We start from the raw sequence: 16,004 nt of genomic DNA on the forward strand, positions 1-16,004 counted from the left end.
TGTGCTGTGGGGATGAGGAAGCTGATCAGATGGACAGTGCTGAATGTCAAAAGATGTTGTGGGTGAAGTTCACCCTCCAGCAGAACAAAACCAATCAACAACCAGAGAAAGTCTATTAAATCCAGTAGAGAATAGTAGTGTTAAAATTGATGTTCGCAAATCTTCCCTATCTAATCTGATTTGGAGCAATTTTGCATAAAAGGGCAAAAATCTCAGTTTTTACCTGTGCAACTCTGACGCAGACAAAGACTTGCTGCTGTAACTGCAGCGGTTCCACACAGTAACAAAGCAGGAGGGCGAATACATACAACCACAGCACAGTTTAAAGACAAGATGTGGGGGGAAAAAAAGAACATAAATGGACATGAATACGTTCTTAAAGCACGGATACAACAGAAATACACGGCAGTCGCTTGTCATTTTTCAAGGTTTAAATGTTGAAAATGTCAAAAATGACACAAATAATTTTGCACACACACATGTAAACACCAATTATTTTTTTTTTAAAAAGGAAAAAAAAAAATTCTTACATACCCGGTATTTCGAAAGGTCGATCCTCAGAGAATTATGCAGCTGGTCCAGCAATTTGACGAATTTTTCCCTCTGTTAGGATCAGAATTCAATAATTCAGCTTCCACCCAAAGCACCATGCCAAAAAAATATAAAATTTATAACAGCGCCTGGACTGTGGTGTTGCCTGTCTGCCGTGATTCATTCGTACTTCTTGGAGTAAAATGCAGTTGTTTAGCGAGGCTGCCAGACTCGGCTCGGAGCCCGAAAATATTATTTGGGGTCTTGCAACATTAGCTTATTAAAATATCTGAATGTATGACTTCGGGAGGCGTGCCAAATAGTTTTGATTTTAAGGAGTAGAAATTCCTTTTAGAATGTTAAACGTAAACTAGCACAAAAACACAAAGGTGTCAGGAAAAGGCCAGAACGTTTAACAAGCTTGTTTAAAAAAAATAAAAGAAAAGAAAAAGAAAACTGAGAATCCAGCGGCAGAAGAAAAGAAGAAGAAGAAAAAAACACTCACCCCAAAGTTGGAGGCGGCGAAGCGGTCAGACGCAGAGGCGGTGGTGGTGGTGGTGGTGGTCGTGTGAGCGAAGTAGGCGTTGATGTTGGCGAGCAGGTTGCTCATCACGGCGGGTACGCCGGGACACATGTATTTGGCAGACAGACAGGAGAAATGCCTGCAGAGGAGAACAAACAGCTATCAGCTTACTGTAAGTGTCTCAGAGAGTCGAAGAGAAACGCTTTTATCCTTCCGCTGCCAAGAAACAGACGACGACCACGTGAAGAAATACTGCACTGAGAGACGCACGCAAAGCCATTCTCATGTCAAGAACCCTTTTCACCTTTTGGACAAACTACAGACGCAAACGTCAATGAACACCGTCGGAGTTTAACATGATGGACATTGAGTCATAATGGCAGGACGCGAGGTTTTCAATTCGGAAAATTATCATACGCTGTTAAATCACTCTCGCCGATTCTGTCACCTAATGAAATGACATTGCCGCTAACCGCCTATACAAATTAAGTCACTGGTAAATAGAGTCCACTCGCGAGACGTTCAATGACAGTAATGTAAATACAGCAGAGCAGAATACCATCGCTTTTCTGAAAAACTGCCGATGGCAATTTCCCCAAAACGTCACATACGTAGCCACTCCGATGACTGAAAAAGATGCCAACGTCTTCTTTGATGAGCACCGGTGTTATGGCTGAAGTAAAATCAGATGTCATGCAACTGTTTACATTAGTCACTGCCATGATTTCTGCTGTGAAAGAGCTTATTCGCGTCTGATTTTAAATTAATTTCTTATCTAGAGTTCTTCGACATCAGCAGGATATCAACGAAGTATTTGTAAAGGACTTTGTGCTTAACCTCACAGGCCAAGAAAGTAGAATATTAATCGGAGAACACACATCATCCCTAATGTGAAACATGATGGTGGCAGACTCATTCTGTGGGAGAATGAACAGCAAAGCTGGTTGGAAAGATGATTCAGTCTAAAGATGCAGGCAGAGCTACAATACGATGGCTCAAATCGAAACATATTCATGTTTTAGATTGGCCCAGTCAAAGTCCAGACCTAACTCCAATCTTCCTCAGAGTACTTGCAGCAATAATTAGAGCAAAACCTTGTTCTCAAAAGCATTGATTAGATGCCATATACATCTGCATCAATAATGTACAATAATTTTAAAAACCATCATATACCTTTTAATATCTGTGGAATTTTTTTGCCATTATTATTATTATTTCTAAAATATAATGTCACAGCCTCATAACGCATGAAAATGTTCAAGGCAGAGAAACAACAAGGAATAATGTATGGAATAATGCATGAACCAAAACGTCAAGAAGGCTGGAAGCTAAAAAAACAAAACAAAAAAAACACAGTTTCCTTTTCTTTGTATTAATTTAGACATTCACACAGTGATGCATCTTGAAAGAGGCTTTATCCTTCAAACGCTTAATCTTTCTTCTGTGTCTGCTGCTTTTTAACTCGGAGACATTCAGACCTCCCACTGTATGGGGAAGAATTGCATCGCTGTGCAGATAATCAGTCATCCTGAGAGCTAAACAAAGCAAACCGGACACACTCGAGTTCACTGAAGACAAATCTTTCTTTTTTTTCATTCAAGAGGCTTTTTTTTATTATTATTTTAACTGATAGTAAGAGGGAGCCCTGGGCATTAAACCTCTTGTGGGGTCATTAGCCCATCAAGGTCAAGTGTGAGCTGTCAGAGTAGGATGTCAAGGTGTGAAGAGAGTTCATCTGTCTAAGGGAGGGATTTCAATTTTCCTCTGGAAGTCAACACCTTCTAAACTGTTTTTATTTTACTCCAAACGAATCCAAAAGCTGTTATTAGCACGTTTAAGCCAATCGTCGCTGCTATGTTTCTCACAGTAAAGCTGTCAGGGATTTCTACTAAGACGTGGATTCCTGAAGCTAAAATGTGTGGCTTTTAGCAAGAGATCTTCAATGAGATGAGTGGGAAGTTTTCAACCAGACCAGCCAGGACTGGTGGACCTGCTAGCGTTAACGGGATGCGCCAACGTTGACACTCTCTGGCTCTTCAAAACGAACCCAGGTTAATGGAGAAGCTATTTAAAAGGAAGCTACATTTACTTGGAGGACAAGATAACAGGTAGTTTAGACCCCTACGTTTTGGTATTTATGTGCGTTGGGTGAAAGGGCAAAGGTGGGAAGCGTGTTCAAAGTGAACTTTCTATCGACAGGCCTCTGACTTGTCAAGCGAGGAAGTCAAAGCCCCAAATCAGCTGGATTGCGTAGGAGTAAACTGGCGTTGAAGCTTGTCTGCGTGATGTATTGATTACAGACAGATTTGAGGTGAAAACACACAGAAAACACCTCTGCACTCAGCATATTGGACAAAAATCATTTCTTGCCACTCTGGTATTATATAGGCACATCACTAGACACAACCTATGGAGCTTTTTCTCAGTAGCGGTGATGTTTGAGAATAGGAACTAAACATATAAAAATAAAAACTTTTAGAAAGTGAGGTGTCCAACGCATCTCTATATATCGGCCACTCTTAAGGACACCCAGACACTCCGGAGTACTTCACTCTGCAGAGGTCTGCGTGTGCTCAATGCAGACTTAATGTCTGGCCAAAGGTAAAGTTTTACGACTGCGTACTCAGTGTTCCAACAATAAACAGCTCAGAGGGAAATGGTGTTGACATCAAACTGTGTTGTGTGCAACACCAAGACGATAAGTTTGAGACAGTCGCGAGGACGTGCATCAGCCAGACTGCAACTTTGTGCTGCGCTAACAGGCGTACGGCGGCTGCAGGTGGAGAAAACCAACGGAGCTAGGCACCCGACTTGCTCGTCAAGCTTACGCGTATCCACTTGGGTTGTGGGAAATGAAGGAATCTGTCTTAAGAAATGTCTGCAATCGGTACACTCAACTATGAAATGTGGCTGTGCTGGCCTGATTTTTGAAAGTTGACATGAACATGCACATCGTCGGATTGATTGTAAAATTATGGAAAACCAGAGGCATCTCAGAGTGGGTCTTGTCGTTTTGGGTTCATGAAAGAAGCCCCTCTGGCCCCCCTAACAAAAACTAAGCAGGTTCAGGAGATAACAGGAAGACTGAATGTGCCATGGCAAAGTTTTTCTGCTTCATCCATCTGAGCTTTCCAGCCTCTTTCTTTCATGAAACATGATAGTTTGGATAGGTTTCAGCATTTTGAAAATGTCAAAGTTACGGTAACAGTCTACCTTTTCAAAGGGTATACGCACATACACCGATGTTTACGGTTAGTACTGAGAACCGTGCAAAGACTCCAACCTGGCACATTTCTTGCTTTAAGAGATATTGTGCTTTAATGAGTGAAGAGCGCAGATTCCTTTGAACAACTCCAAACAATCGTGCTGCTTTACAAGCCGCGTCATGAATCCTGACAGATTCTTCCTTTTGCATTCAGAGGAAACTCAGTCTAATTATTACAGATAACACCCTGCACCAAGAAAACGTAGAGATAATACTTTCTTTATTGTTTAAGTAAACAACACACATCCGAAGCGTCTTATGTGCCTCCGGCATGACCCGCAGCTACCAAACACCTGAATGTTTGAGACACTGAACGCAGAAAACTGAAGGCTGAGCAAAGTTTATTTTGAGGCTCGCGTTTACTCATCACACGAAAGACAATCTTTTTTACACAAACCCGATGATGGTTGTAGCATGTTTCTCTATAAATATTTTAAAGCGGCGCTGCGATGCCGGGTGCCGGATGGGGAAATGAGAACAGGTTTCAAGACCAAGAATATCTCGCACAGAGTGAGTCATTGCCTCATGAATGCACAGAGTTATGTGGGGTAACGATTATAGATTCCCTTCCCTTTTCTGAGTGCAGTCCACCCACCCACACACACACACACGCACACACACACACACACACAAACACAAATATGTTCTCATTGGAAGGCCTATTTAATTACTCTGCTTTCAGCCTCCAAATTACCCAGCAGCACTTGGAGTAAGGCGAGCTAAGAGAGCGATGCGGGAGAGAGTGATGATGGCATCCGCCGAATTCCCATGATGCTTTTAGAGCTGGATTTCCTGAGCCAATTGTCGAGACGGGTCGCATTGTGTAACCCGGTGGCTTCCCTGCTACGGTCTTCGGCGGCCAACGAGAGCGCCTTCGTGTGGGATATTAGGGTTTCCGACAGCATGGAGTGAGGGGGAGAGAAATGAGAAAAGATATTACGAAATGAGGAGTGAGGGTTAGGAGGTGAGGGCAGCTGGTGGGGAGAGATGAGGGATAATGAAGGAGTGCACGTTTGCAGTTCTTACAGTGGGTGTGTGGGGGGGGGGGAAGAGAGAGAGAGAGAGAGTGACTCCTTACAGCTGCTCCGATTTATGCAGCAGTCATGTTAGGAGTGACTGAGAGTCGAGGCTTTTTGATGAAAGCAAAGCAAATTGTAATTGAATGTGAGGACAGTCACACATTCCCGAGGAAGCGTAATAAACACTCCGGAGAGAAACAGCGATTCTGAACAAGATTGTGGCCCGGAGCATTAACTCCACCTGATGGAGCCGGTAACGAGCCCACACCCCAACCCCCCCTCCCTGCGCCGCTTCTCTGGACTCAAGACAATCAAAACAGCCCAGCACGCGTCAAACACCACACCCGAAACAACAACTCCTTCTCAAAACAAAACAAAAAAACCCCCCCAAAAAACTGCACAGCGTAACGAAGCAGCAAAGGAGATGATGTATGTTTGCGTTGAAAAGCGTAGCAGCAAATTTTAAAATAGTGATTAAAGCCTCAATTATTATATCCGCTTCAATTTCCATACACGCAAATGTCCTGGGAACACTAAGCATCCTGTTTTATATCATAGTACGAGGGGAAAATCTGTTTCCAAGCAACAGAAAGTAATAAGGATGTTTGAAAAAATGGGTTTTATTAACAAAGTGAAGTATTTACTGTAAAAAAACCAAAACATTAAAATGCTTCAAGATGAACATATTCTGTGACTTACGGAGCTAATATTTAGCGGTGTAGGCAGTATTTTTGTGAACTGCGTCGAACGGAGTCGACCAAGTTCTGTCAGCTGTGAACAGGTATTACCAGGTTCTTCATGTTCTCTGCGTTTCTTGGTTTTGCCTTTCATGTTTGATGACACCGTATGAGTTTTCCATCAGATTGAGGTGGGAGGATTCCTGACATTAATCATTAGCGGGGGATGTAGACGTTGCTTGTTTGTGGATATTGTCCTGTTGAATCCTGATGCATTCATAGGCTGACGTGGCCATTTATGTTGAATTCCAACTTTTAAAAAGCACATTTCTTTAGAGTGCTTTTTAATTAGTGTTATTTTTGTTTTATGCCACATTTTCTGCGTTCTTATATTCTGACTTGTATTTTGTAAAACACTTTGTGGTTTCTGACCCGTAAAAGGTGCTATGTAAATAAAGCTTTCCGACTTACTTGGTTTTGTGAATCAAAAGTCCTACCAGTTTACTTTTTTTCTGCACGCAGTTAGAATATACTTAAGTTAGGAAGTTTGGAACAAAAATCTGTTATACATCTGGAATTGGGATTACTTTGGTAACCTCTAGAGACATTCATTTAAGAGTTTTTATTACATTACCTTTGCAAACTTTTTCACTCTTTTAGTGGGAGATTAAACAGAAATTCTACCAAAAGAGTGATTATTCTGCTTAGTGATATCGGATTATTATTTGTAATGCTGCAGCAGCTGCACTCATTTCTTGTGGCTATTAATGAGAGATGGGTTTTTTTCTGTTTTTTTTTTTATTTATTTTTTTATTGAGACGGATTAGAGATTGTTAAAAGCAGCTTTGCAGAGCTAACAGGAAAGCCAATGACATGATGGCCCTACAGGGAAAGCAGGCCGATTGATAAAGGAGCTGCTGTGAGGAGAATCAAATATGCTCAGGGCCTAATGGGAAATGGGTAATAAAACTCTGAAACATGGTTAAGTACACAAGGTTTTAAAAGACTTGCTAATGCAACATCTTTAGTCACCCGGAGGTGAGAAAAGTGCTCCATGTTTCCAACATTTTAAAGATTTTAGAATAGTAAAGTGCATTGTTCATTTGTTTTGCTTCAGCTCTAAAAATATTTTTTTACATGAATTCTGATGGCAGTCCAAATAAGAGCAAGAAGTTACTGATTGCAAAGTTAGTGGCTAGTACTGCCTACCAAACTACATTTACCAGGAGAAAACTAGAAAAAAAAAAAAAAGGCTGCTAGCAGCGTTCAAAATGTCTATCCCTCCTCTAAGATGTGAACACTATGCTGAACAGGATTTCTACAAAGTCCTCAAAAGCAATTAAAGAAACAAATTATCATAATTTTAGGCCTGAAAAGGAGAGGTAGTTGCATTTACACTTTCAATAGAAGGGCTTAGGTTACATTTTCATCTTAAATTCGTAATTTTGTTGCTTCTTCCTTGTAGATGATATTTTTAAGAAATGTACTGTTGGCATTCGTTTGCTCCATGATGTGTACTTTCAAACTTTTAGCTATACATTTCAATCTGAAGTTTGTGACTGAAGTAGCAGGGAGGTGATAGGAAAAAATAAATCTGTCACAAGATTAGCTTTCCATACAAATCTCCTAAAGCGTTATACTCCTGAAACTGGATGTCCTGTGACTTTAAACTATTTAAATCAATCCATTTATGCTGTGTTGTTAACTATTTTCATTATAGATGAATATCCTTTAGGCTTGAAAACATTCATGTTAGTAGTTAGCTAAAACCTGCGCCTTGAACTTCCAGGTATCTACAGCTTAGGTGTTAAAGTTACAAAACCTTTGTGTAGAACAATTTGACTCGCATACGTAACAAGACTTGTAAAAACAATTTAAGTCGTATTTTAATAGATTAAAAGCTAAATTAAGTAAATTAACCTCTTCCGCTTCAGTTATTGAAACTTTCAGGAGGTTTGAATACAAGTGCTCTGACTAAATATGCAAGTTTGCTGTAAACTAAAAATATAATACTTCTACTACAAGAATCGACAAAACTAAGAGAAAAAAACGAAGCTTTTAAAAAGACAACAAAATATCACAATGGAGGATATTAATGCCAACTGATAGTCATAATTTGAAGGACCTAAATCATCCTTTAAGCATTCAAATAATTGGGAAAAAAAAAACGTGCAGCCACAGTGACGTAGATGAATGAGCAGCGTAAAGCTCCAGGGAAACGGCCAAATGATCCCAGTGCTGTTCTGATCAGTGGTCTGAAAATAGAGGATTGCTTCTAAATTAACCAATTTTATCAGCCACTCAATGGTAGAAACGAGTAAATAGTCAACATACATTACAGAGACAAACTTTTCAAAGTGTGATTCAAGTCCCAAACAAACAAAAAAATTAAGCAAAACGAATCACTAGAAATTGAGGTACATGTATGACGGTTACTTCTGCAGCATCAACTCGTGACTTCAACAAAATCATTACATGTCAGCGATCAATAGTTAGCTATAATTTATTTGGTAAAGTAGAGTTTTTCATGTCTCTTTGAGGGAATGGAAGGAAAAAACAAGTAAATCGACATTTATGGAAGGCCAAGGTAACACTTGATCAGAGAGACAGCCAGAGGGGGAAACGAGGCCGTTAACGGGTTCCCATGATCAATGCGAACAGGGGCCGGTTTGAAGTCCCGCCCCTCCTCCCCCCACACTCTACTAACCAACAGCTAATCAATCAAACGGATGAAGGAGCTCGATTGTCTTCCCCTGCTCCGAATCTGCTGAAGAGACATCTTTACAACTCCTCTGTTCCTTCAGCTCTCCTCCCAACGTCCCACGCTCCCCTCCACTCTGCCCGTTAAGACAATGACAGATTGATGAGGTAAAAGGCCATAGATCAGGGAGGTACTAACGTCATAGCCTGATAGATGGACTCCACCCCGTATCTCATGGCAAATTCATCCACTATCTCCTGAGACACGTCGTCAAAGTAGACCTTCCACGCGTCGTCCCCTTTCACCTGCGGGATCTTCACCACGCCGCCGCTCTTCACTTCGGTCAGGTAGTGGAACAGGTTCTGTTGAGGAAAAGACAATGGCAACGACAACAAAACAAAGAGATTTGTATGTTTTTTGCAACAGAGTTTTCAATGCTAGGCTACTTTTGGGCGTGGGCCAGTTGCGCGGTTTTACAGTTACGGTCCCAAAACAACCGAAATTTTTATGTGCACTGCCAGTCAACTGGCTGAAGAAAGGGTGGCTGTTCTTTTCCCTCATTTACAAGAAAGACGAGGAAAATATGCTTTGCCATTTGGAAATATTTTCCGGCAGAAATCACAAACTACGTAAATTAGATAGTATGCGTTCTATGTCTTCGCATATGGCTGTGTATCGTTATTAAAATAAAAACGGGCATCAGATATTGTTAAAACTGTAATAGTAAAATATTATTTTGGAAGCAATATCAATAGTTGATGTTTTTGGTATATTTAAGGAAATCTGTTTAATTATGTAGATTTTTAAGCTACAGCTTAAATTTGTTATTTTATCTCTGCTAAAATACTAAATCTGGCCTACTTGAAAAAATTATGCTTGTCTAATTTTTAGCCAAATATCTCAGTAAACATGAAATAGAACAAAGCTAACTTGGAAATCACTTTTCAGTAAGCTATATTAGCTTGTTTTAAGTCAATAATTCCTTTATATGAATTAAAAACAGTGCTAGTTCCACTGGTAGATCATTTCACTTATAGCACGGGGAAAATGTCTTATTGTAAGGGCAAAATATCTTCCAGTGGAACCAGTACTTTTTAAAACAACATTAACGAAATATTGATTTAAAACAACCGCCTAAATCTTACTGAAAATTTACGCCAGCACAACTCTGGTGTATTAAAATATTTACACTAGAAACTGGACAAAATATACTTGGTAAAATCTTGTGTTTTTGCAGGGATCTCATCTCAGCCCAGGCCTAGCTAAGCTTCGTGAGCGACTGAATCGGAGCAAGAGCTCAAATTTAGCAGAAACAAAATCACTTCTGCTACTTACCTCATGCAAACACGTGTACTGGCCATGAGGGGGAGCCACATTCTCCTCCCCTTTCATTTCAACACTGATCTTGAGTCTGATGGCACCAGACACTGCAGACTTGTCGGTCCTCTTATCTGTTACACATGAGAAAGACGGGGAGCGTTAGTCGAAATTCTCTCGAAATGCCAAGACATGCGGTGAAGGTCTCGCGGTTGGGAATTGAACCCAGGACGGCCGCATACAGGACTAGTTTCTGTATGTGCGGCGCCCGCTCTACCACCACACCACTCAGCGCCACCGACTATACCTTAATATGCATTAATATGCAAAGTGGAAACAGTCTTGGCAATCAAGATAAGCTATCATCTTTTTAGTACAACGGACCGGTCAACCCTTCGTAAATTTTCTGCGGAAGGGGGTGGGGGGTGCACGTTGTAAGGATCGAGACCGATGTAGTTGTTTCTTGCTCATTCTGCTGAATGTTGGCGCGCAAGACGTAACCGACAGCAACCGGTTTAGGATTTTCAAAATAAAAGCTCCTACATAGAATGGACATATTTAATTATTTTTTACGCCGTTAGTATTGAGAACCGGCCCGGTGGTTGGGGACCACTGATATAAAGTCTTTCTCGTGTCCACCAGAGAGAGACTACAGCCAATTAGCTTAAAGGAAAATGGTTGACTGTTGTGCAACCACCAGCCAATAGGGTGTCAAGTAGCATTGCACTCGGGTATTTCTTCTTCTAAAGCTGCATTTTTGAAAAAAATATATTTTTCATTTACTCTATGACAAAACATTTTAAAAAAAGGCAAATCTTTCAATAATAATTTAGAGCCACGTTCCAGTGGAAAAACTCACAAATATGCGAATCTGCAAATACAGAATCGCCATAGGAAAAAAAACCTAACAGTGACGGCAATGGGACAGAAGCAACCCAAAGAAATAAACCAATTTAATCGACCTGCTGGTAGATATTATTTATTTCAAAACGTTTTATTGAAACAGACTCAGTGGATTAAGAAACAAGATTTTTTTATTTGTTATTATGTTTCTAGAACTTAACTAAACAGCAGTGCTACTCTCAGTAATGAATAAATAATTAAGTATTTAATTATTACTGATTGAGACTGTTTCTAAAGTCTCAGTCGGTCCTTAAGGTGCAACTTAATTGGAGACAACTGATTGTACAAAATTATAATTGGCTCTGAATTTTATTTTTTCCAACATAGTTGCTATTTGACAAATGGTCAATACAAAACATCCTGCATGGAACAGAAATATAACCCCCCTCAAAAAAAACATTGGGTACAAAATAAATGAGAAAGGAAAATGGCCGACACTCATCTGACAGCATTTTTACCATTTTCTGAAACACACTTCCTCTTAGCTGTTTTTCTTTTCACGGCCTTTTCCATTTTTGTGAACTTGCAGACGGTAGAGCAAGACAAGCATCAAGTATCCTCTAAAGTCCTACAGTAAAAACCATGTTTTATACAGAAAACAGGACAGCAAACATCTCCGGTCAGAGAAGCAACGTTTAACCATCTTTGCCAACATAAAAAACCCAAGATATATAAAGCACTAAGAGATTAAAATACAAATCTCTCAATGTCACAATGTAAAAGTCCTTAAACTTGCTAGAAAATAAAAACAAACCAGTGTCATCTCAAGCTGATAGTCATAAAAGACATCTCTAGTAGCAGCTTGACAGCTTTAATCTACAAACACTTTGTGTTTCGGGAAGCGTAGAAAAAAAACCCCCACACAAACAACACAAACACAGGCACAAACGAAGATCTTAAACACGCAACGTTCTCACAACTGCGGGGGCTTGAAACAGCCCTCAGATCTTCTCCTTGTCTAATGGGCCAAATTTCCTCTGGAGATAGTTAGTCAAGAGTCAGGAAAGTGAAATGTAACATCACAACAAAGTGACAGAGAACAGAGCTTCAAATGCAAAAAATAAAATTAAAATTAAAATAAATCTCCAGATTGAAGAGGGGCACAAGAGGCTCAGAGAGGAGGGCGCCGATGGCATTCGCTGTGAGAGTTTGAAAAGGCACTCAGCGGCGGTGGGGGACAGGGGTCACTGCTACCGCAAATTGCTTCCTTTTAGCCGGAGAGGCAAACAAAGAGACACGGCCGCCAGTCATAGGACTTTAATGGAAGTGGAAAAATTCATTATGATGGTATTTGACCTCATGCATGCGTCACGTGAAAGACGTGTGACCAAGCCTGTCACGATAAATTCTGTAGGACGATAGATTGTTCCAGAAAATATTGCGATGAACGATAATATTGTTGTTTTGAGACCATTTTTAAGCAATGTAATGGTAATAACGTAATAATAACGCAAGAGCGTATTCTCAAAGGTGGATAAACTTTAAATTCTTTGTCTGGAAGACATTTAAAATATCCAAAATAAATGAATAAAACAACAAATAAAATGGATTTTGAAGTCTCTGTGAACAAAATTGTCCTTCAAAAAAAGGAGCCAAAACACCAAACTGAAAACTTTTATCCTCCAGTTTTTGGTAGAAAAAGAGGAAAAAAAGAGAAACAATAAATCAAGCCAATGAAAATTATTGAGTTTGTTTTAACTCATCATGTGATGAATTGATTTATTGATTATTGTGACGAAGAGCGATCGGCAGCGTCTCCATACGCCCCAATATCACTGGAAAACATATTTATTTTACCGACGCGATTCAGACAGATTTCGTACACTTGCCGCACACAGACGCATTTAAACCGCTCCTCATCTTTATGCTTTCGACTACTACAGAAGACAAACAGAATAATAACGGCTTTGTAAACAGACACGTTCTCCCGCTGAACAAGGTGTGCATGCACTGCAGAGTGTATGAACTCGTTACTCGGATCTTTTGCATGAATTGCTGCTCTAATGAGGTGTGGTACATATGGAGGTCATCAGCCTGTGGCTCTGCTGAGGTGTTGGGGAAGCTCCTGCAATAATCGCTAAACTAGAACCTTTTCACTGGGTGTAAAGTAGTCGGGTCTCTCCATCGGGAGTGGATCAACACCAGGGATTTCAAAGTTACTCTTGCGTGTGTGTGTGTGTGTGTTAACGGGTCATAAGGTTTTTACTTGTAAGTTTACCCTGAAATCTTGCAGATAATTTTTTCTACAACAATTCCTTCAAGGCTCAAGTTATCGCTGTTCTTGTGCACCATTTTCTACTCTTTTATTTCCTTTCACTCAACTTTCCATACGCCATCCTATAAACAACCTTATTTATGGAGGCTATCAATGACTGTCTGCTTGTCAAGCCTCATATCAGTAGGTTTTCCCCATAACTGTGCACGTCATGCAAAAAAATACATATATTTCTTAATACATTTTTGCAATAAGTGATGTTTTTGTTGGTCACAAGTAATTCAAGATTTTATAGAAATTGAGTTTTAGCCTAGAAATAGAATAGAATTCAACTTTATTGTCATTGCACTGTCACAAGTAGAAGCAACGAAATAAAAGCTTGTAATAAATCATTCAGAGAAATTTTAATCTACATATGATTTTAACTTTTCTCCCCGAATCACTTTGATAATATTCAAATTTTTACGGTTTTCAAGGAAATTGCAAAGCAAAACCTAAATAATAAAAATATATATATATATATATATATATATATATATATATATATATATAAAAAAACTGTGCCTCAACATGACAAAAATTGGCTTGAAAGAAAAACACATTACTAATGAATAATGTTCACAATGTTCAGGATATGACACTTTCACATAAATAGCCATTCTTTACTTCATCCGATATGAAATCAAATTTTCTATTTAGTCACTTTCCTTTGTTTTTTTATACTTCCAAATTGAGTTTGTATCGTTAGATTTTTTTTTCCCTATTAAATAAAAAAGATCTCACTTTTTTTTTCCCCTCAAATCCCATGTTTGGAATTGTGATGGACAGTATGTCTCCTGACGCTCGTGAACTTTTCATTTAATGGGAAAACAACACATCATCATAATGTCAGCTATGACACACAACGCAAAAACAATCGGTTCATCCGAACGCCGTGCATCCACCAGATTAGAAGGCAGCATACCCAGATTGTACCAAACATCCATCTCTCCGCTGAGCGTGCGAACCTCGATGATGGTCTGGCCCAGGAAGTCGTCGGACTCGCGCTTGAAGTGTTGCTTCACCCGTGACTTGATGTCGTCATCTTCATCCCAAACGCGCACCTTTATTCGGTCGGTAGCGTTGTGGCATTCGCTGTGGGTCGGAAGACGATTTCACCATGTTAGCTAAATCACAGTCACAGCAACAGAAACGCCGCGCCACTGAGAGTCAAAGTTTTTCAGGTCGGGGTAATCGGCAGAGCGGAGAGAGGCCGGAACAGCTAAATTGCATGTTTAGGTTCAAACACTGACTGAAACCTTTTCAAGTAATGCGACTTTTAAAATACCCTTAGTTTATCTGGGGCGTTCAGTTCTGCTTTGCAAACCAAATGTACCATGTCTCCAGAGAGATACAGCGGAATAACTGTAGGATCTGGTCATCTGAAGAGCCTGTTTTCTGCCGTGGAAAGCATTTTGTGTGTAAGTAAAAAAAATAAATAAAAAAATCAAATCTGATCCCAAGTCAAACCAAAAAAAAAAAGTAAAAAAATAGATGAATAAAAAGTTCTTACAGCTTTACATTTGTGCACCACTTTGTGTCAATATGTCCTCTGAAAAGTCCAAATAAATTCTAGCGGTGCAACGATTGCAGTTTCCTGGCCAGTTGTCAATAAAAAAGCTTGACATGCCATGATCCGATTTTGGCCGATACCATGTTTTGTTTTTTGGTTTTGTTTGAAATGTCAATAAACATAACAAGAACAGTGAGGTGGCTATTGATAAATACAAACATGCAGACGTGACCTGGTGGGCCGGTCTGTCAGTCAAACGTCTCTCACAGCAGAGCAAAAGAAGACAGTGGCTGATTTTTAGACTCTTGCTGATGCAGAACAGATCGACTTCACATATTGGTATCAGCCAATCACAAACTCCCAAAATTAAGAGAATTGGGGCCAATTTATCTAATAAATACACTTCAGTTAAGGTTGCATCCTAACGAAATGTTAAAATGCTAATGGGACATGAAAGTGTTTGCAAAGAACATGTCAAATTCTCATCCCTAATTCTTTTTATCTAACTTAGCTCAGACTGAAATGTTAGACAGAGTCGGGCTCTCAGGCTCCAGAATTGAAACCAACAGATTACATTTCCCTCCAATGACGTGTCGTGTGAGACCGTCACCAGATTTGGGTAGTAGCTAGTTACATTTACTCAATCATATTTGCTTTTAGGAGTGTTTTCATTGTTCTTTACGTTTAACTTTTACTTAAATGACTTCGTTAGGAAGTATCGCAACTCTTACTTGAGTAATATTTCTGGATTCTCTACCCACTGAATGAAGGGACAAGCATGACCAGACAGACACACACCGGCAGTTTCTCTTAATGTTTCATAATTTTTTTTTTTATTATTATTATTTAAAGAAACTGATTTGGAAAAAAATTGTTTTGCCTGATTTTGTTACATATATGAATCGTCTTCATCTTTGTCCTCAAGATACCAACTTTTCCACTTAACTTTATGTTTTGGTCCATCAGATGGTGTAATTTTCAAATGTTAAATGATTGATAATTTAATCAGTTACTCAGTACTTGAATAGACTTTTATTTTTTTACCAAACACTTCTTTTCTCTTACTTGAGTAATTTCTCAGACGACTACCTTTTGCTTTGAGTACAATTTCTGGATAGTCTACCCACCTCTGACCGTCACTGGGTTTATTTTAGCCAATCTCTTTCTAGGAGAAGCACAAGCTGCTTGCTGCTGCTGCACTGGGGCCAGAGTCTCTGCTAAGCACACAGTAATGTATCGCTCTATTAATCTACATCCCTGTAGGAAAGGAAAAGCATTTTATTGGAGCCACCACAGGAGAC

The 16,004-nt window shown here is 39.6% G+C and overlaps 1 protein-coding gene across 6 annotated transcripts in view; it reads right to left on the reverse strand.

The window, feature by feature from the left end:
* Positions 1-16,004, reverse strand: part of LOC122840745 (protein unc-13 homolog C-like) — a 150,135-nt gene that overhangs the window by 90,576 nt on the left and 43,555 nt on the right. For all 6 annotated transcript variants that reach the window (XM_044133367.1, XM_044133385.1, XM_044133358.1 and 3 more), the window contains 5 exons: positions 14,116-14,285; positions 10,052-10,167; positions 8,915-9,078; positions 1,037-1,193; positions 535-603 (listed from right to left, as the gene is read on the reverse strand). In XM_044133367.1, coding sequence (XP_043989302.1) covers positions 535-603; positions 1,037-1,193; positions 8,915-9,078; positions 10,052-10,167; positions 14,116-14,285 — 676 coding nt within the window. The remainder of the gene's footprint in view (positions 1-534; positions 604-1,036; positions 1,194-8,914; positions 9,079-10,051; positions 10,168-14,115; positions 14,286-16,004) is intronic.

This window comes from Gambusia affinis, linkage group LG02, assembly GCF_019740435.1.
Source record: "Gambusia affinis linkage group LG02, SWU_Gaff_1.0, whole genome shotgun sequence".
Lineage (NCBI taxonomy): Eukaryota > Metazoa > Chordata > Actinopteri > Cyprinodontiformes > Poeciliidae > Gambusia > Gambusia affinis.